Raw genomic sequence first — 21,367 nt, forward strand, 5'->3', positions numbered from 1 at the left:
TGATTTAGTATCTACTATCAATTATTCAGTTATTACTATCAGTTATTCAGTATCCACTATGAATTATTCAGTAACCACTATGAATGATTTAGTATCTACTATCAATTATTCAGTTATTACTATCAGTTATTCAGTATCCACTATGAATTATTCAGTATACACTACTATCTACTATGAATTATTCAATAACCAGTATGAATTATTCAGTAACCACTATGAATTATTTAATATATATATGAATATATATATATAGTCCATTCACTTTCTGTATATATTATATAATCTGAATCTCTATGTGTAGGTAGTCTGAACAGAGGAAAGTGAGGAGCGCGCGCACAAACAGCATAGAGAGAACACGAGCACAGAAAGAGAAACGCATGCAAATGAACAACTGAACTCCGCCTCCCGGATCCGTGCGTCACCGAGAGCGCGGTCACGTGAACCTCCTCGCTTACAAACGCTCGAGCGCGCGGGCAGCGTGTCTCCAAGGAGACAGAGCGGAGCCGGAGCGCAGGAAGGAGAAGGAGGGACGCGGGAAGAGGGAGAGGATGGAGGAAAGTGCAGCGCAATAGAGAGAACCGAGAGGATTTGCTGCGCTTTCTTTGCGCCAGAGCGCGTCTGCTGGCGCTGACCGGACACTGCGCGCGGCAGAGGCAGCGGAGGGGCGCTCCTAGCCCCTCGGCGGACTCGCCTGAGCGCTGACTGCTTTGGAGACAAAGCGAGCCGGAGTGGACAGAGGGAGCCTGGACCAAAGAGGATGCGCGCTTTACACCAAAACAGACTGCAAGCTTCAACTTCAGCGCCCTGTGTAAGCCGCCCGGCGGAGGCAGAGCGCGTTTTGGAGTAACAGTGCAGCGTTCAGCGCGTTTGGAGATGGAGAGCGAGCCCCCGCGCGCGCTGCTCGGCAAGCCTGCGCTTCGTGGACCCTCTGCTCCTGTACAAACTTACACACGCGCGAGGGAAGATGCGTGATGGCGCAGTAGGAGGCTTTGTGCGCAGAGAGGTGAGAGCTGAAGATTAACACACTCCCCGATCCCCTCACCTTTGCTGATTAATCATCAGGCCTGCGATTAGGTTTAGTTCTCCTCTCAAAAATACAGTGACAAACAGGATCGCTACACAGCTCTGTTCTGCTCAGCTCAGTTTAGTTCAACTTTTATTTACATTCCACATTTCAGATAACTTACTCACTAAGCAAGTAGTTTAAATGATCTATTAGGAATTATTCAGAACCCACTATGAATTTTTCAAGTTTCTAATACAAATTCATCATTATCTGCTATAATATATATAATCCACTAAAATATTCTAAACCTACTATGAATGATTCAGTATCTATGATGAATTATTCGGTAACCACTATAAATTATTTCATATCTACTATCAATTATTTAGCAACCACTATGAATTATTTCATATCTACTATCAATTATTTAGCAACCACTATGAATTATTTCATATCTACTATCAATTATTTAGTAACCACTATGAATTATTTCATATCTACTATCAATTATTTAGTAACCACTATGAATTATTTAGTACCTACTATCAATTATTCAGAACCCACTATGAATTATTTAGTACCTACTATCAATTATTCAGAACCCACTATGAATTTTTAAGTATCCACTATGAATTATTTAGTATCTACTATCAATTATTCAGTACCTACTATCAATTATTCAGTACCTACTATGAATTATTTAGTATCTACTATCAATTATTCAGAACCCACTATGAATTTTTAAGTATCCACTATGAATTATTTAGTATCTACTATGAATTATTTAGTATCTACTATCAATTATTCAGAACCCACTTTGAATTGTTAAGTAACCACTATGAATCATTGGTAAGTACTATGAATTATTGACTAGCTACTATGAATTATTGACTAGCTACTATGACTTATTCAGTATGTCAGGTTATTCAGGTATCCACTATGAATTGTTCACATCTACTATGAATTAGTCAATATCTACTTTATAGTTATCAAGTCTTTTGTATGAATAATTATGTGCCTACTATGAAACTGATATTCTATAGTGGGGAACTGAAGTGTGGACACACATATAGAGTAGACCCTAGTTCGATCCAGATGAGTGAACAGGAATCCAAAGATTGTGGATTATGTTAGGAATTTCCATAGTAAATTCAGCTTTTCACTGCAGACCTCACTGGAAAATGCTTAACGGCCTAATACAATGTACATACTTCAGTGGTGGTTGGTGTGGCGCAACAGATAACACCACTACCTGCCACTGAGCCACCATGTGGGAGACGGGTTCGATTCCCGGGCTGGTTGATTATGCTGTGCTACACCAATAGTCCTTGGGCAAGACTAACACTAACACTACATTGACCCACCTCTGTAATACGAGTTACCTTGTAAGTCGCTCTTGATAAGAGCGTCTGCTAAATGCCATAAATGTAAATGTACATACAAGACCAACAAGCAGAGAGGAAGCATAACTGATCATCGTTAGCAGGTTCTTGGTCCTTGTTTTCTGTCAGGAATCTATAGAACCATGAACTGTGTTTGGGTGATAGGGTGAAGTGTAAAAATTCAGTGTAAAGTGTAAAGGGGTTTAACCCCAACCTTATTAAAAGAGCTGTTTGCCATCATCTGTAATAGTGTAGAACCCAGCCTTGCAGAAGGTTTTAGTGCTGAGCAGCTTATCAGTGCATCCTCTCGCTGGGCTTAAACACAGTTTAATGGGGTATTTGCTTAAGCCCTTAAAAAGCCCTTAAAAATGGAAAATGTGGACTGTAGGCACAGTGTGTTTGTGTGGTTTATGGTTCTTGAGAGCATGTTTTGAATAGTGCTGCATTTCATTTTTGAATTTTTTTTTTATAACTTCCCGACTATGGATGCAGCTAAAAGAACAGACTGGAGGAAATGCAAAATAAAAGGCTTAGAGAACGTGTTGTTTTCTAGAGTACATTAGAGATGCTTGTGATTATAGGGTGAGCTTTGATGGAAACATCATGTTCAGCTCTTAGGCATGTACAGTTAGTGCTGTCGGTTTGCTAATCAAATGAAACTGCTTTCCAATTCTCCTGCAGTTTCTCCTCAACATTGTCACACAGATAACAGGTTTTGGGCTTTTGTCACTCTGCTGAGCTGCTAACAGAGTCCAGACCTGCTGCTGTCTTTTCTGAAGATCTGTTCTGTTCTCCTCATTCTGGTGTAATCAGGGTGCTCTAGAAGCAGACATAGCTTCTCACAAATGTAGAACCTTCTCACGAAAACCAGACCAGCTGTAGTGTATGTTGCACTTGAAATGCACACTCTAATCAAACTGGGTTCTTTTGATGCATAGTGGACCATAGTGGAACTGCATGTACAACGATCAGCCATAACATTAATACCACTGCCAGGTGTTATTCAACCACATAATTAACATTGACTATGTGGTTACAGTGGCACTGGGGTGGGGTCTACATATTGGGCAGCAAGTGAAGTCAGTACTTGAAGAGGATGTAAGAATCTGAGATGACTGTGTCACATGACTGTAAAAGGGAAGGTCTTGTATGGTGTCCCTGGTATGCAGTGGTCAGTCTTTACCAAAAGTGCTTCAAGGAAGGAAAGGGTCATGGGTGCCCAAGGCTCATTGATGTGGTCCATGGAGGTCCCACCTCACTACTTACAGGACTTCAGAACGGATCAGCTGCTAACATCTTGGTGCTTGGTACATGAGTGTTTGGGTTTTAATGTCTTGGCTGTTTGATGCATATAGCTATAGAACCATCTTCAAATGATTAACCAGGGAAAGAACAATTTCCCCGATTTTGGTGCTGCTGGTGATGAGGGAAAATTTGTGGAGATGTTTTTACTGCGTAGTTTACCTTTCTCCTGCATACCGTGAACCAACATTTGGGCCATTCCTGAAGGAAAATCCCTTTCAGAGACAAAGCCTGTGGAACAGAGAGAGACTGACAAGTGAAACTGTAGTAGCCTCTACTCAGCCTCTACTCAGCCTCTACCCCCCCCCCCCCCAAAAGAAAAAGGCGTGTAGGACCTAAGGACCAGGAGTCCAGCACAGTTTGCTGATTTTCCTGCTCTGACACAGCTAAACCTGTAATTTACTGCTGAGCTCCCCCCAATGGAGGAATGTGGAGTTCCCCACCCCTGCCATAGAAGCACTTTTAGACCATTTTGTAAATGAAATGAAGTGAGTGTAAAGTTTAATATCTTAAACTATGGGCAGCGGTTTCACAATCTCCCATGTTTTTTTTTTTCAGGGAATTAAGTGTACTTCTTTTATCACTCTAAGACCCCAAGATATGTATGCTATGTGTCGACCTCGATTACGACGATTAACACAAAGTTCTTGTTTACGCATTGGCTCTCCCCCCTCTCTAATCACTAACTAGCTGTAACCACACTACATGGAAGGGCACAGTTTCTAAACAACATGATACTGTAGTACAGTATGTACAACACTCAAACTATATGTAAACTATTAGTAGACCCTAGCTATTACTACAGTATTAACTGAATTTATCCACAAGAAACAAGATGTAATATAGATAAGCTTAGACACTAATTCTGATCTGATGTTTGATTCATGCTGATGCTCATGTGATTAACACACATTTTCCAAAAGTGATGCATATTGTCTTATGTACATTTTTTGTCCTGTGAATTAGGAGCTCATTCAGGAGGGGAAATATAAATACTGCTACTTCCGTGCTACAAACTAAGCTAATGCTCTTGAGCACTGAAAGAACACTGCATGAATGTAAGTTGACTACTAAACGCCAGCACTATTATGTAACAACGCCAGTTACTTCAGCTGCCAAAGCCCATTAACTACCTCACTGGACAAAGCTTGTTCATCTGCGCTAGATAGTTGGGTGAGCCTTATGAAGTCAGTCCAGTTTGCAGCAGTGTTAGCTATGATAGCAGCAGTGGACATATACAACCTCATGAAGCAGAGGATCCAGTGAGGATCTATGAAGAACACTTACATTTACCAGCGATAATGCTTTGAAGATGTTAAGTCTTTTACATTTAGAGCATCTAGCTAATACTGCTTGTGCATTGTTGCTACCAGAGAATGTATACAGAATGAATATTTCTTTCTGAAGGTTTCTGAGAACCCAGAGGTTAGTGCAATGTAGTATAAACTCTCCGGTGCCACCAAATGTCATTACAGAATACTCTAACAGCACAGTGTGCTAATGTAACTAAGCTTACATAAGAGCCAGTTGTTTAAACAGAGTTATGTAATAGATTCAATTAGTAATTACCAATTGAACTAAGTGCAGCTTTACAGGTGCTTAAGCGCTTAATTACTCCCGCAAACGTCCCTAAACAGTCCCTGACAGTTTGCCTTGCAGTGGCCTGCTGATGAGATGTTATTGCCTTTTCTGTGCTGTTTATGCCTGCTGATTATGCCTTATTATTGATGGCTCATAATGTATGAAGGACGTTGGATTACTGTATTACTGTGCTGAACTCTGAACCAGTGAACCGGACCCTATTGATTGAGCAGTTGTAATATGAAATTGCAGTAGAGTGTTTGACAGCTCGACTTTAGAGATTTGGAGGGAAAATGAAATTCCCATTACAAATGATGGGAATCAACAGTCAGTAAATGCTCTAGATATTTTACAGACCTTACCGTACTATCATTGGTGTATCTCCCATATTTATTCTTGGTATAGCCACAGTGCTTCAGCTGTGTCTTCTGTGTTCCACTCATATCCGTACTCCTCTATTTAGTGCAGTTCAGATGTCCCTGGTTCCTTGTTCTTCCCCAGGTTCTTATGAAGTTTCTCCTCTTGGGTTTATTACCTCAGAGGTAGGGCTGTGCAATTAGTTGAAATGTAAGATAAGATAAGATAAGATAAGATAGTCCTTTATTAGTCCCGCAGTGGGGAAATTCACAGTGTAACAGCAGAAAGGGATAGCAGGACACTCAGTTACAAAAATTTAGATAAATAATTTACACTATATACACAATATATATACACAATATAAATAAGAATTAAAAAAGCAATAACAATATTATTTACAGCAAAAGACTCTTAATTGCACATGGGGGTGGGATATTGCACATAGTATTCCCTGAACATGAACATGTGTGTGTAGTTAAGTGTGTGTGTATGTGGTCCGCTGGGAGCAGTGTTGGTTGTGTAGTCTGACGGCAGCAGGAAGGAAGGACCTGCGATACCGCTCCTTCACACACTTGGGGTGAAGCAGCCTGTCGCTAAAGACCCTCTAATTGATGCAATCCTGTCCATGTTGGTTATTATTATTTTTTTATCCTGTTAGTACTTTTGCCACTGTGTGTGTTCATGTACTGTTCCCTTAAAACATACTACTGCATGTGTAGTCACATGACCCTGCCATGAAGGAGAATTCAAACACAGAGTCATCTAAGTAACTCGTGCAGCTTATATAATCGTATAAGCCTGTTTGACCCCCAGGGTTTAGCCGCTCTGCCCCCCGTCTTTGGAACTTCCTTCCATCGGACATCGGACAACATTGACTCCCTGGTTATTTTCAAATCACACCTCAAAACTAATCTGTTTAGGACAGCATACAGTCTGTAGACCGTGAACTAGAAGTCAGATGCCACTGCACCAGGTTTTATGTTGTGTTTTTTGCTCTTTTATTTTGAGATTCCTGAAAGGGGCCTATAAATAAAATGTATTATTATTATTATTATTATTATTCATAATCAAGGTAAAATGTTCCAATAATTATTTGTGATATTGATTTGAGGACATGTCGCCCAGCACAACTGAGCACTAATTTAGCTAAGTTAGTCCTTTTGAGTCTGGGTTCCTCTCCATAGATCTTCCTTATTGTCTTAGAAAGCAAGGTTAGTCCTTTTGAGTCTTGTTTCCTCTCCATAGACCTTTCTTATTCTCTCAGGAAGCAAAGCTCTTTTTGAGTCTTGGTTTTTAGAGCTAGCTATAGAGTTAAAATGATCACATCAAAATGAACAACTGTGTAAGTGTTACTTTTGATTATACAGGTAGGTTCCTGCTAAGCTCTAAGCCTGTCGCACCTCCACCAGTGTCAGTTATCTTCTGAATAGTTGTCCCTCTTTCTTTAATGAGTCGTCTCCAGTACCTCCTCCAATGGTATTGTGAGTTCTACTTCTACGCAGATTTTATTGCTGGGGCCCAAAGCACCATATCTGACTTCACAGATTTCCACTGGAAAATGGAGCTGCCTGCCCATTTCTGCTGCCTTGCACCAGTTTCCATTAAACACCTGTTGTCAAGGTCTTGGATGTGCAGTTCCTGACAATGGTTTCTGCTGTTTCTCCTTTTCTTTGAAACTTGCTGGCTTGGTGGATCACCCCATTCAAACCTGTCATGTTTGCACCAATTCCTGGTGCTGCAGTCCTCTTCACTTGTTTCTCAGCCTGCTGCCTGTTGCTACTCAGTTGCCTGTTGCTGTAGAAAGCGCTACAGGAATAAAACTGCACTGAAATGTATTGTCTGCATGAATAATGTATACAAAGCACTTACAAATAAACATGTTAGTGAGAGATATAATGAAAGGGCACATACTTATTTGCACTGCATTTCTTGCACTTAAAGATAAGCAGGCAGGACTGAGAGGCTTTCAGACAACAACAGCAGTATCTCGCCAAACATGTGTTTTCCATGCACTGTGTTGTGAAACTCAGTGGCAGTGATGGAGAGGCTGTAGCTTTGTTTTGGAAATTCCTGACTGAGGCCTTAAAGGAATATTTTGGCGACACATCAGATTTGCATAACGCGGCTGGGAGATTGTTGATACTGAGAAAAGTACAAACCACATTCAGGCTCTTGAAAAGGGCTGCTACTATTGTTTTTAGCGATGTGACACTAGCCAGGTTTCCATCCAGCAGCCAAGTAAAATTTAAGCAAATAACCAAAATATCACCAAAAAATGTTGCGAATTAGTCTGAGTTTCCATCAGCTCAGCATAAAAGAATTAACCTCGACATCGGGCTGGTAAAGCACTTCTAAGAAATAGGGAAGGAGTTTACTGAGACGTGTTAATGCTGAGCATCCTCTCATTGCTGTCTTGTTTTTAATTTTATGACTGTATTTTGCAGTAGAGATGGAACACACTGGGTAATATACCAGCTCATGAAAGGTCCATTAATGAGCTGCTGCTCCAGCTGTCTGACTGTTTGCCCTCTAATTTCACCATCATGCATTTTTCTTTAAGAAGGTAAATATTGTCGCTGTCCAATGAAAAACATCTCCTCCAAAAAGGAGAAGGCAAAAATGCTTCACGGGAAAAGGCAAAAAGGCTCTTAACTTGAATGGAAGTTAATAGTAAAATAAGAGTAATTTAGAGCATTTCTATTGGTCTATTCAGTTATTCACACAGTGTACAGAGCAGCTACAGGGTTCAAACCATGGTGAAACCTAAAAAGGGACGAAAATGAGATTTTTTTTTGAGTTTTCATTGGACAGCAGCAATATACATATTCATTTCTTCATCAGTTGACTGGTACCTACTGATTTCCATCATGTTTTAATTTAACTACTGTGGGGCTAATTCAGTCGTGCAAATTTTGTATTTTATATACCTTTTTTATATTTCTTTTTTAAACAGGGAACAGACTTTTATGCCATTTTATTGCCAGATATAATTCTCCCTCATGCTCATGAGTCTTGGTTCCTCGCAGTTCTTCTTAGTGCTCTAAGAGAGGCTTTTTTTTTGTTTTGTTTCTTCTCAGTGGTTCTTTCTAAAGCTCTTGTGAAGTTTCCTCTTTTAAGTCCTCTAGGTTCCTCTCAGTTCTTTCTAATGCCCTTAAGGAGTTTCCTTTCTGGAGTTTTTTTCCCTCCCAGTGGTTCTTCTTCGTGATCTTGTTAAAGAAAATAAAGAAAGGTTTACAGTCTGCTGCAGCTCATGCTTTAGAGAGCTGTTTAGGATGCAGTATTTGGGCCCTAAAACTGAAGAATCCAACTTCAGACACCAAAGATGTCTTTGTTGATTTGCACTAATGGATAAAATTGTGCACGTTTGTCATTCGTGACTTCCAGAGAATATAATTAGCCTTGCTTTCTCTACGTGGGTAGGATGGCCATCCCTCTCTCCCACCTCACAGTGAAATGCTAGCAAGTGCAGGGGTCGGTTACCTGGGGAAGAAACTTGGTGCAGAGGTCCACGTAGCCTTGTGACTGTGGCTTTGAGTTTGTCCAGGCGTCGAGTAACATCCGATATTTGCTACGGCCAGTGGTGTTATTCGAACCTTCCTAGTTATGGTTTTAGCTCTGTATGCATATGTAAATTGGTGTGCTTGGGTGCGTTAATGTTGAACACTGAATGGGGAACCTCTGCTGCCTTCTTTTACAGGCCTCACGCCCTGGAAACAACACACTATCTTACAGTATTGAGCTCTCCAATGGTCAGCTGTTCGTAAAGATGTGGAGCTTCACATGTCATGGATGCAGCACGTGCTGGCCTTCACCCTCTCAGCACTGTTGGAATTTTGTGATGGGAAGTAAAAAAATTAAAATGGAAATGAATAAAATTGTAGAGAAACTTAGGAAGGAAATTATGGGAATTAAGGAAAGATGTTTATAGTGATGGCAGTGGAGGGGGCGGTTCTATTTGTATGTGTTCATATTTTTGACTGAAACTAAAATAAGCCTAAATGTTTATTGCCTCATTAAACTAAGGCACTCCTGAGCTGCTGATTAGCTGCGCAGAGGCTTTGTCTGACACACTAATTGCATGTTTAGCCTCATTGCATCAATAGCTTCCTTCATTTTCATGAGCTGATATGACTGTTGCTTTTTCAAAACATGGTCATCAACAGCACAGTACAAAGCAACCAGTAAACAAGCAATGCATGAATACACATTGTCCATGCTCATGAATACACATTACATATGTAAAAATGCATGGTCTGAAGGTGGCAATTTTAGAATGATCAATAATAATAATTGTTATTATTATTAGGGCTCATTTTAGTGCATCATTATATTCTCAGACTATATTCATGATAGTCTGATTCCGTGATTCCGGTTAACCTTTAGACCCACTGCAATCCTGACCAGGAAAAAAGGAAAAAAGATGGATGAGCATATTTCAAATTCATATTTCATACTCTCACTTTAGAAAGCTGGAATATTCAGTCACAAATGTTGAATCAAGTGGAAGCGTTTAAAAAGCAGTCATGCTTTGGCTGAGCATCAGTGATGCAAATTCCTGTATTCCACACCTAGACGTCTTTAAGCTATTTTCCAAGAAAGGCATCTGTAACAAAATACCAGGCTGGGTAAAATACTAAACACTGACCTACATAAAGGAAGAAGACACTCTTTCTGACTCTTTTTAATGTTTTAGGCTTTTTTTTACCTTCTGTAAGTTGTCAGTGAATTGCTGGTTATTACAACATGATGGACATGAGTGCATTAATACACCAATCAGCCATAACATTATTGTGGTAATAATGGTTTCTACTATAATTGTCCATTGTATCAGCTCCACTTACCATATAGGAACACTTGCTAGCTCTTCAGTGGTCAGGACCCCACAGGACCAACACAAAGATCACAGGATCACCATATCGCCTCTTCTACCTTACACGGCTGAGGAGATTTGGTATGAACGCCCGCTTACTCAGGATGTTCTACACCTGCACTGTGGAGAGTATTCTGACAGGCTGTATCACCACCGGGTACAGGAACTGCACCGCTCTTGAGCGGAAAGCTCTGCAGAGGGTTCAGCTTCCAAACCTTCTAGATTTGTACAACAGCCGCTGTCTGAGGAAGTCAAGGAGGATTGTTAAGGACTCCACTCACCCAAGCAATTGCCTGTTCTCTGTTGGATCAGAGATTGCTTCTATCTTTAAGCAATTAGGCTGCTAAACAGACAATAACGTAGTGGACCGGCCCACAGCCCACAAGCTACACTTCATATTTATGTTTAATATGATGTCAGGCCATCCTTTGCAGCTATAACAGCTTCAGCTCTTCTGAGAAAGCTTTCCACAAGGTTTAGGAGTTTAGTGTTTATAGGAATTTTTGACCATTCTTCCAGAAGCACATTTGTGATGTCAGACACTGATGTTGGACGAGAAGGCCTGGCTCACAGACTCCTCTCTAATTCATCCCAAAGGTGTTCTATCAGGTTGAGATCAGGACAGTCAAGTTCTTCTACACCAGTCAAGTTCTTCAAGCCAGTCAAGTTCTTCTACACCAAATTTGCTCATCTATGTCTTTATGAACATTGCTTTGTGCACTGGTGCGCAGTCATGTTGGAACAGGAAGGGGTCATCCCCAAACTTATCCCCAAAGCATCGAGTTCCTTTCAGTGGAAATAAGGGGCTGAATCCAACTCCTGAAAAACAACCCCACACCATAATCCCCCCTCCACCAAACCTTACACTTGGCACAATGCATTCAGACAAGCATTGTTCTCCTGGGCATGGAAACCCATTCCATGAAGCTCTCCATGCACTATTATTGAGCTAATCTGAAGTTTGGAGGTCTGTAGTGATTGACTCTGCAGAAAGTTGCGCATAATGGGCCTCAGCATCTGCTGACCCCGCTCTGTCATTTTATGTGGCCTACTACTTAATTGCTGAGTTCCTGTCGTTCCCAATTGCTTCAACTTTGTTATAATACCACTGACAGTTGACTGTGGAATATTTAGTAGCAAGGACATTTTACATTGGGACTTTGTGGCACCAGATGGCATCCTATCACGGTACCATGCTGGAATTTACTGAGCTTTTGAGAGTGACCCATTCTTTCACAAATGTTTGTAGAAGCAGTCTGCATGCCTAGGTGCTTGGTTTTATACACCTGTGACCATGGAATTGATTGGAATGCCTGAATTAAATTATTTGGATGGGTGAATACTTTTGGCAATATTGTGTATATAGAATTCCATATGGCCTTCACATCCAGTCTGACCACAGTGTGATTGATAAGGCCAAAATGTTTTAAAAAGTGGTTAAATTAGAAGTACAAGGTTTCGTTTTGTGTCTGTCCGTTTATACACTAATCAGCCTTTTCACCCAATCGTCAACTCCAGCTGCTTCAGAATCTGACTGCTATAGCTGTCCATACTAGGGGGATCCTGAGTGGCGCAGCCATCAGAGGTTCACTGGATCAGTTTTCAGTGATGGCACAGCCATCTGTGGCCGGGAGTCCCAGAGAGCATAACTGGCCTTGCTCTCTCTCCAGGGGTAGGATGGCCCTCCCACTCCACACCATCACTCAGCAAGAAGCTAGCCAGCACAGGCTTCTGTTAGCTGACGTTACAGAATAATCAGAGAGAGTTCTCCTCCAAGGAAGTTGTGGCTGTGTTGGGTGTTGTAGTTTGAACAGATGTGGTGGAGCTTCATGAGACTAAGAGGAAGAAGACTTAGCAAGTGGGCTGGAGTTTGGAATGACTAAATTATGAATACACATTAAAACCATGAAATCCCATGAAGACTATGTAATTTAGTGTGTATTTAGAAATGCAGGTTTTGAGGTTTGTATGTTTCCTTTGAAATCCTTTTAGTCCAGTTTTACTGACCGACTCTGATCTGAAATGTTACCATGAAGGATGGCAGACTCTCTGCCAAAAGTTTCTGACATTGTCATCTCTTAGTTTTACTGTGTTACTGCCCCTCTCACGATCTCTCTCTCTCTCTCTCTCGCTCTCTCTCTCTCTCTCTCTCTCTCTCTCTCTCTCTCTATCTCTCCCTCTCTCTCTCTCTCTCTCTCTCTCTCTCTCACCATCCCACCCACTCTCCACCCTGCTTTTGGTGTTTGATGAGCGCTCCATGGAGTCAACATCAAAAGGATTTAAACACCCACTTATTCTCCCTGACTGAATGTCTGTGTGTGTGTGAGATGTAGGGTGAGTTTAGGTGTGTGTTGATATCCACCAACACACTGTCTGTCTGCGAGCGGTGTCTGAAAAAAAAGGCCTGACCTCTTTTCACATTTCTTTGCTGATGTTTTAACACTCCATTCAAAATCTACTGAAGCCATTAGAGAAACACTAAAGCATTTGTTCTTTCTAATCTCTAACTGCTGCAACTGTAGCATACAATCATTTCTCACAATAATTTCAGCATGTTTCCATGAACTTAGAAAAACTGCTGACTCCAAACACACTTATAATAGAAGCCAGCGGGCAACTGCTAAATCCTGGTCAACTATTCAAACTACGTGTTGGTGAAGAATATGTTGATTCTTCAGTCAGAGTCCATCAGTCTCTGTCGTGTTCTTTCAGAGTTTTCCAGAGAGAAGAATTTGTGGTGTTACCAGTGTGGTGCTGTGGGCGGACTTTTCAAAGCCTCAGCTTCCAGTGTGGTGAAGTTGAATAAAAGATTACAAGAACATCTTTGGCAAGACATTCCCTCAGCCTGTCTCACCCTCACACTTTTACCGTTTGAGTAAGGAAAGGCTGGAGATTCAAACTGATGTTATATAATGACATACTTTAAAACTTTGAATTTAATACTCGCCCATTTACCTCTGTGACCCTGTTTACCCCTGGTCATTTCATTTGTAAAGGAACGCTTCACTAGAACACAATTTATCGCCCACCCCAGATGCAGTCGATCACCTAAGACATGTTTGGACCGTCACATTTCATCTCCACAAATAAACACCCAAACACACTCACTTTAGTCTATAAACACAGAAATGAAAGAGCTGATTTTAACAGTGGGGTGGCCACTGTTCCAGTTTTAGCCTAAATATTTAAATAATGCCCATCCATTCCTTTAGAAGTCTAATTAGTTTATACTAAAACATGTTTTCATAGATATCTGATCGATTTTAAAACAAATAAATAAAGACGTAGTAAATAAGCAGACAACATGGATCAAAAAACATATAGGCTGATCAACTGCATGAATCATTTTCATTCGACTTTTTCTCCAAACTATTCCTTTAACATTTAAGTGTTTAGAGTCAAACGTGGCTTGGTTTAGATTGACTTACTGATAAGTAAGTCGTGCTTGATTCCGTAGGTTCGCACTTATGCATCCTTAGGCCTATTATCCATTAGGTACATGGAAAACAATGCACACTACACTGTAAATGATGTGAGACACCAAAGCTGAACTTAATTTTGTATATCGGTTCCACATCAACACAAATTATTATGTGTTTCCTGCATCCTTTTGGGTGGAACAGAAAATTCCAAGAAGCCAAGCCCAGCTTCCCGAGTTGTTGTGAAATCATTATGGTGTTGAAAGGAAGGCCCTGCAGAGGGGCCCAGGATTTATTAATCCATCCCTGTAATACAGCAGTGAACTTGAGAAAAGCTGGAATCAGTCTCATTACTGCACGCATGGGTTTTATTTCTGCTCACTAACTAAATCAAACGCTGTAAAAGAAAGCAATTGAAATGCATCCTAGAAAACTGCATGAGCTGTACAGTTGGTGTGTGTGCCCTAGATATGTAAGTTCTTGCCCACGGTTCAGTCACCCTTTAAATCAGAGTTCCTACTCTGCGTGTGTGTGTCTATATATATATGCGTGCAGAGTCCATGACCAGCCATGCATTAAAGCAGCCTCAGGAAAGCCTTAATACACACCCTTTATCCTGCAGACAGAATTGTGAATTCTATCGAAGCGATGAGGTTGAGACATTTCAAAATATTACATAACAAGACAAATGACTTGTTAGCCTCTCCCCGCAGACCCCCAAGTGGTTGAATATGTGTTTACTGGTGTAAATCGGCCTACAGAGGAGTTACAGGTTGTGCATATTCGCATTGCACTCAGTAGAATAGATCAGCACGATGAAGATTTTAGGAGATTCTGAGGAGTATTTATTAAGCTTTGAAATTTGCATACCGGGCCTTTCCAGCAATGATGAAGAAGCATTGATGGGTGATTACACCATTTCAGAAGCCATTGTAACATTGTAACTAGCAAATGTATTTGTTATCATTTATTTAATGTTGAATCTGATAAAAACATTTGCCCTTTCAAAAATGTCTTATGTGGTGGAGTTTTATTTTAGAATTATTAAATGTACAGATCAGCCACATCATCCTCTTCATCTGTCAGTGGTTATAATAACGCTGGGATCTAAACATTAGGCCAAAAGTGATCAGTCAGTGCATACAGTTGCTGTTGGAAGCTTGATAAATGAGCAATCACAGGGGACAGCTTGTGATGGCTAGAAGACTGCAAAACAGCAGGCAGGTCTTGAGAAGTATGCAGTGGTCAGTACCATTCAAAAGAGCTTTAAAGAAGAACAACCTGTGAACTGGTGACAGGATTATGAGCACCCAAGGCTTATCGATGTGATCCAAGGAGGCTAAATCTTACAACTTACGGGACTTCAGCAAACTTCTCCTGCTAACATTTTGGTGTCAGATTCCACAGGACACCTTCAGAGGTCTTGTGGAGTACGTACCTGGATGGGTCAGAGTTTTTTTTTTTTTCATGGCACTAGGGGGACCTACACAATGTTAGGCAGTTTTAATGTTAAACCTATTAGTTTTAATATTTGTCTAGTTGTAATGTTATGGCGGATTGATGCACACGAAACCAGCACTCATTCACATAATTTATATTTAGAATTTGTCATATAATTTATTTATTTATCTAGGGTTTGGGTAACAGGGTTGTACTTTTAAAGTAGTCTTGTTAGTCAGTATCAGAATCACTGAAAAGTGAAGACTAATATTTTTTCCCTTGATCTTATAAAAATTCAGATACTGAAATTCCTGTACATGTGACTTGTGAAATATTCCAAATATTTTTTTAAAGATGATTGTCTTTGCGTAAAAGCATTTAGGGGCACAGTATTTTTTATAACTTGTAGTAGATGACTAATTTAAAAAGATTAAGATATAAAAGTCTTATTTTATTCATGTTTTAAGTTAGTTATTACAAACATTCACATTATTATGATTTTATGGTTTTATGGAGGACACTTTATGGTAGCTTAGGATGCTACATTTTGTTAATTAGCTTGTTCAACACTGTTTGTTCCTAAACATATGTGCAGGAAGTCATTCTTAATAAGGTTTAATTGATATTCTACCTTAATTTCTCCAAATTGTTCCAGTTTTTAAAAAATGTTTGCTTTTATATCATAGACCTGTAGTGCAAGTAAATAAACTAGCCGCAGCTTCCAAAAGACACTATGTAGTCAAGTATGAATGGAGTTAGCATCATCTTTTTGTGCTACATAATAAGAGACACAGAAAACCCACTTCATAATAATGTACACTGCATGTTTGCATAATCCATAATTGCCCACATAATTACAGACTGCATGCTAACTGTTGTAGTCACTAAACTGTCCCGATGGCACTGACTGTGACAGATTGAGTAACAAAAACATACCTAATGTCTGTTATGCTGCTAAGTAGGTTAATCACATGCAGCATGCAGCTTCTGCATTTGATTAACCTAAATAGATTAGAGTAACATTTTGCTATGATCACTTTATTTGACTAGAAAGGAGTTCTTCTTATTTCCTAGGTGGTTTTTATACCATAACACAGCATACAAGTAGCAACTGAAATAATGATCATGGTCAATAACTGGTGAATAATGAATGGACCTTTGTAGGGGTTCTGTTACAATCTCATGATTTAATTACTTATTTACTCTAGCAAACACTTATTAGCATTTTTAAAGGAATGTACTGAATACTTTTGCTTACCTAAATAAATGCCCAAAACAGTCTATGCACTTTAGTAGAGGCCTATACAGAGGTGCTGACCAGTGCTTTCTTTATCTGCCAGCTGATTGAGTTCTGCAGCTGTACTGGGTAAACAAACATGATGCTCTCTCTGCAGTTTAGCGGGCACTAAATAGGGCATTCAGTGCAACAGCAAGAGTGCTTATTTGGTCTGAACATGGGCTAATAAATATTTCTTTATCATCATTATATGGTAGCTGCCTGTCCAAGGCCAATTACTAATACAAGCTAATACTGTTTACGTTCCCAAACATAAAGGTTTCTATATGTTTGATTCTTACAAAAAGGACCCTTAATTAGTATAGAACTAGATAAGCACATTAAAATGTATATATTTTTGTCATGTATCCTTATTGCAGATACACATGTCTATGACCCAGTGGTTTCTTTCTAGTTTCTTTTAGTAAAATAAGAAACTGGTTACCATTCTGTCCTCTTGATGAAAGGGCATTGAAGATGGAAACTCAGGAATCAAAATTGTTCCTGTAGGCAGCATAATCCCAAGAGACAACCACTTCGAATAATTGGTTCAATATGAGCATTTGGCAGGCAGCACAAGTTTGATTATGTATTACACAACATGTTCTGAATGAGGAAAAGCATTTGTTATTACAGCAAATGCCATATTCATTACTTGTACAGACTTGAAGCAAATTACTCTTGTAATTGTGACTTGAATAAATACCCGTGTACAGTGTATAGCTTTTTAGCTCAGGAATTGATGATAATGAATGCAGCATTACACTTCACATATATTTTGGCATGGATGGTGTTTTCCTTTTAAACAAGGGTTCTGTGTTTGAACTTCATGTAGGACTGTATTTAGAGCAAAGTAGACATCCTGTTAGTGAGGGTGATGGTTTGAAGAGCTCGTAGAGCCTTTTTACAGTACTGTGCAAATGTTTTAGGTACTTGTGAAAATAAAAATGAAAAAGCTCCCTTTCTTGGCAGTAAGTGTTTATTTCCTCAGTAAAACATTTATATTCCAGTAAATCTAAATTACATTAATACAACAACTAGTGGTTTTATGTATGTCATGGCCTTTATTGCAATATTTCCAAAGCTTTCTTCATGAGATTCCAGTATTATTTATAGTCATCATTCAACACCTGGTTTAAGCAGTTATTGCAAGCCTCATTACTGAAAAAAAAATTTGTGTATGTTTTTGTTTAAGTTTGATGGTTTAGCTGGTCTAAAAGCATGATCAGTCTGACCAACCTAGAGAACTAGTGTAATCAAGCTGACTATGAGCCAGTAACAAAATATTACTGTGTTTATGATTACCAGCATTCACTCTAAAGTGATCTGTTTATTTACAAGCTAAACACTCTTATTGCAAACAAGTGGTTTTACAAAATGTGCTTAGATGCCTGAAACATCTGCACAGTATTGTATGTACACAGATTAAGCCATGTGTTGAGCTAAACGACACATGGATATGAATAATACTATATTATGTTGAATAGGCTTCACCTGTGAATCAGAAAGAGGATTTTTTCTTTATAGACTACTAGTAGTCTATAGATTTTAAGGCCTTTAGGTAATCTAGAGAAAACACTAGTCCGTTTTGTGCTTGGCTGTCCTTGGCTGTCACATTCACGTTGCCTGCGTGTGTGCTGTTTCCTGTCCGTGAGTGTTTATTCTTGGCTTATGCATTGCTGTTTTATTTATAGAATCATAATTCCAGTGGGTAATCGAATCGTTCTTTTCAAATTAGTAATTATAGAGAGGGAAAAAGAGAGAGGGAGAAACAGAGCACTCGTTAAAGTAATGGCTTGCATCACAACTATATATACACACAAACTGACGCTGTTTCCTACTGCCATAATGCAGTATCTAATTAGGGACAGGAACAATGCCTTGTTTTTGTTTCATCTGTGTCACAAGCAACTGCTAACTGCCATGCCTCCCAGGTTAATTACAGGGAATCTTTTTAACTAATCAGCACAGCAGCCATAAATCTTGGCAGGCTGAAGATGGCTGAGCCATAGAAGATTTCTTATGGCTCTGCTGAGTCCCTTTCCTAAGGTTAATGCAGTGCTCACGCCCACAGTAGGGCTTTTTAAACAGAAAAGATGGAACGAGGGCGAGAGACAAAGCACTTCAGAGAGAAAGAGTCATCTGTAAGCAAGGCTGATAGCCTTGTTCACTCACTGTGCGTTGTTCTTGTTTATTTTTTCCAGGCCTGTGTTCAGTCTAAGCAATGATTGCGACTGGGGGCGTGATCACAGGCCTCGCGGCCTTGAAGAGGCAAGACTCCTCCCGCTCCCAGCATCATCTACCAACCCAGAGCCCTGCTGCTCAGACTGAGAAGAAGCGGCCAAAACGTAAACCTCGCACGGACGTCGTGGTGGTACGTGGAAAAATCCGTCTGTATTCAGCCTCCGGCTTCTTTCTGGTTCTGGGTGTTTTGATCCTTATGGTGGGCATTGCCATGGCCGTACTGGGATACTGGCCTCACAAGGACCACCAAAGGTCCCCGGAGAGTAAGCTCTCTAGCAACGACACACAGTTGGCGGGGGAACAGACAGGAACGGTAGCACAGTTTTTCGAGCAGCACCTGCACTCCGAGAAAATGAAAATGCTCGGACCCTTCACAATGGGCATTGGGATATTTATCTTCATTTGTGCTAATGCTATCTTACATGAGAACAGAGACCGAGAAACAAAGGTCATCCACATGCGGGACATGTACTCGACTGTCATAGACATCCACAGCCTGAGGATAAAGGAGCAGAAGTGTATGAACGGGGCCTACATGGGCCCCTATATGGACCACGAGATCCGAAACTTTGGTTATGAGAGCCAGTATGCCTCACGGCTTGCAGCAAACACGCTAATGTCATTCTCCAGCTTCAGCGGAGATGTCAGACTTTCCCGGCGCACTAGCTCGGCTGAGGACGAGGAGGGTCTAATGGGTGAAGCCAAAGGTGGTTTGAGCTTGCTGTCACCTGGCTACAGGGAGCGTGCTGGGTCTATCTTTGGGTTCCAGCCAGAGGGTATTCGTCACTGGGAGGACAAGCGAAGCGACCTGAAGAAGTGCCAGACGCGGTCCATTGTCTCATCCTCCATTAGCGCCTTTACCCTCCCAGTGATCAAGCTCAACAACTGTGTCATTGACGAACCCGATATTGACAACATCACAGAAGATTCTGAGCAGCTGCGGGACCGATCAAGACCTCCATCTATGGAGTCCTTAGCTGTCCCTGTTCCAGATATTTCCAAGGCCTTTAAGCCTCCTGGCACATTGTTGCTCCGGAGCAACTCTGCTATAGAATGCCCCACATCTGCTTCCTCACAGTCCTCCCTGTCCCCCGAATCCACCAGCGGCCACTTCCTGTCTCCTGGAGCAGCTAGGAAAGACTTTGGATCCAATAACTCGTTACACATGTTATCAGCTCACTCCAAGTCTCTGGACTTGGAGCGTGGTCACACTACGCTAACTGTCCAGCCAGAACAGCGCAAGCACCCCAGCTGGCCCAGGCTGGACCGCAGCAACAGTAAAGGTTACACCAAGCTGGAGAATAAAGAAGACCCGATGGACAGGCTGCTGGTGCCTCCAGTGGCTGTTAAAAGGGACTACACCAAAAAGGAGAAACTGCTTATGATCTCCAGGTCGCATAACAATCTGAGTTTCGAACACGACGAGTTTATGAGCAGCACTCTAAAAAGAGGGACCTCTGAGACCAGATTTTAAAAATGGACCTAAGCTGAGGCCTTACACACATCCATCCTCCAACACACACATATGTGCACAGTGACACAGTGTCAAAATTCTTCTGCAATATATGAACCATTCTCTGATATTTTTGCAGTAATCATGTGAACCCATGAACACAAGTCCCACGGACTGCAAGCTCAGGTGGTCATTCTGATTGACACAAACATAACAGATTGTTTCTGAAAACAAATCACTGAGTTGTGAGATTTGTAACCATATATAGAGAGGAAACAGAAGCTCACAGTAAGGATCCAGTAAAGCAGTGGATGAAGCTGTGTAAATAGACAGCAGTGTACTGTGGTCTGCTGAACTTAATTCAGTATGTTTCTGTTGTCCTTGCTAACCGTTGAGACAGGATCTGTCGTTTGTTTTGAGTAGAGTGTGTGTGTATTGTTGTACCAGAGCTGGACAGTTATTTTGCTATGAGGTTTTAAATAATTTATTGTTCAAAAAAACATTGCTATTTTTGAAGTCATCAATGTATTATTTATCTGTTTCTCAGAATAAAAATACGTCTTTCACATAAACCTATTGTTTTTCTAGTTATGTTCATAGCCAGCTTATATAGTAATGGATCTAACAGCACTTTAAACTTTTTTTTCTTTTGGACTTGTATTTCCAATTTACACTAGCTAGGACTGAAGCATCACTGTATACAGATGCCCACACTAAGTGATAGTAGAGAGGCAGGGTCATCCTACCCACTCAGGTAGACCAAAGCCAGTTATGCTCTTTGGAACTAAAGTACATGGATGGTGGGGGGATCACCAGGGATAGAAGCAGTGATATTCTGATCATAGAGCCAATGCTTAGAATGATTAAGCATTTCAAATTTTGCCAGGAAAAAACAAAAGTATGCTCCCTCTTTTCTATTTCTGTAGCATTTGACCTCTTATGCATTTTTGATAAGAATTAGCTTTAAATAACTTCCTCAGCATACAGCATACAGACATCTTTACCAAAACCTTTACAACATGGAACCGGTAGAGTCT

At 40.6% G+C, this 21,367-nt stretch overlaps 1 protein-coding gene across 2 annotated transcripts; it reads left to right on the top strand.

The window, feature by feature from the left end:
* The first annotated feature begins 483 nt into the window (after positions 1-483).
* Positions 484-20,902, top strand: tmem200a (transmembrane protein 200A). Of its 2 annotated transcripts, none has more exons than XM_072677187.1 (2): positions 484-1,003; positions 9,326-20,902. In XM_072677187.1, the coding sequence occupies exon 2, from the start codon at positions 18,858-18,860 to the stop codon at positions 20,349-20,351; it is 1,494 nt and encodes a 497-aa protein (XP_072533288.1). In that variant the 5' UTR covers positions 484-1,003; positions 9,326-18,857; the 3' UTR covers positions 20,352-20,902. The 2 variants fall into 2 exon arrangements, with proteins under 2 accessions (XP_072533288.1, XP_072533281.1); XM_072677180.1 differs by having other exon boundaries at positions 18,838-20,902.
* The last annotated feature ends 465 nt before the right edge of the window (positions 20,903-21,367 follow it).

Source organism: Salminus brasiliensis, chromosome 1, assembly GCF_030463535.1.
Source record: "Salminus brasiliensis chromosome 1, fSalBra1.hap2, whole genome shotgun sequence".
Classification (NCBI taxonomy): Eukaryota; Metazoa; Chordata; class Actinopteri; order Characiformes; family Bryconidae; genus Salminus; species Salminus brasiliensis.

What these genes read in the sequence shown, in the direction of transcription:
- tmem200a (XM_072677187.1), top strand. Translation starts at nt 18,858, where the DNA reads ATGATTGCGACTGGGGGCGTGATCACAGGCCTCGCGGCCTTGAAGAGG.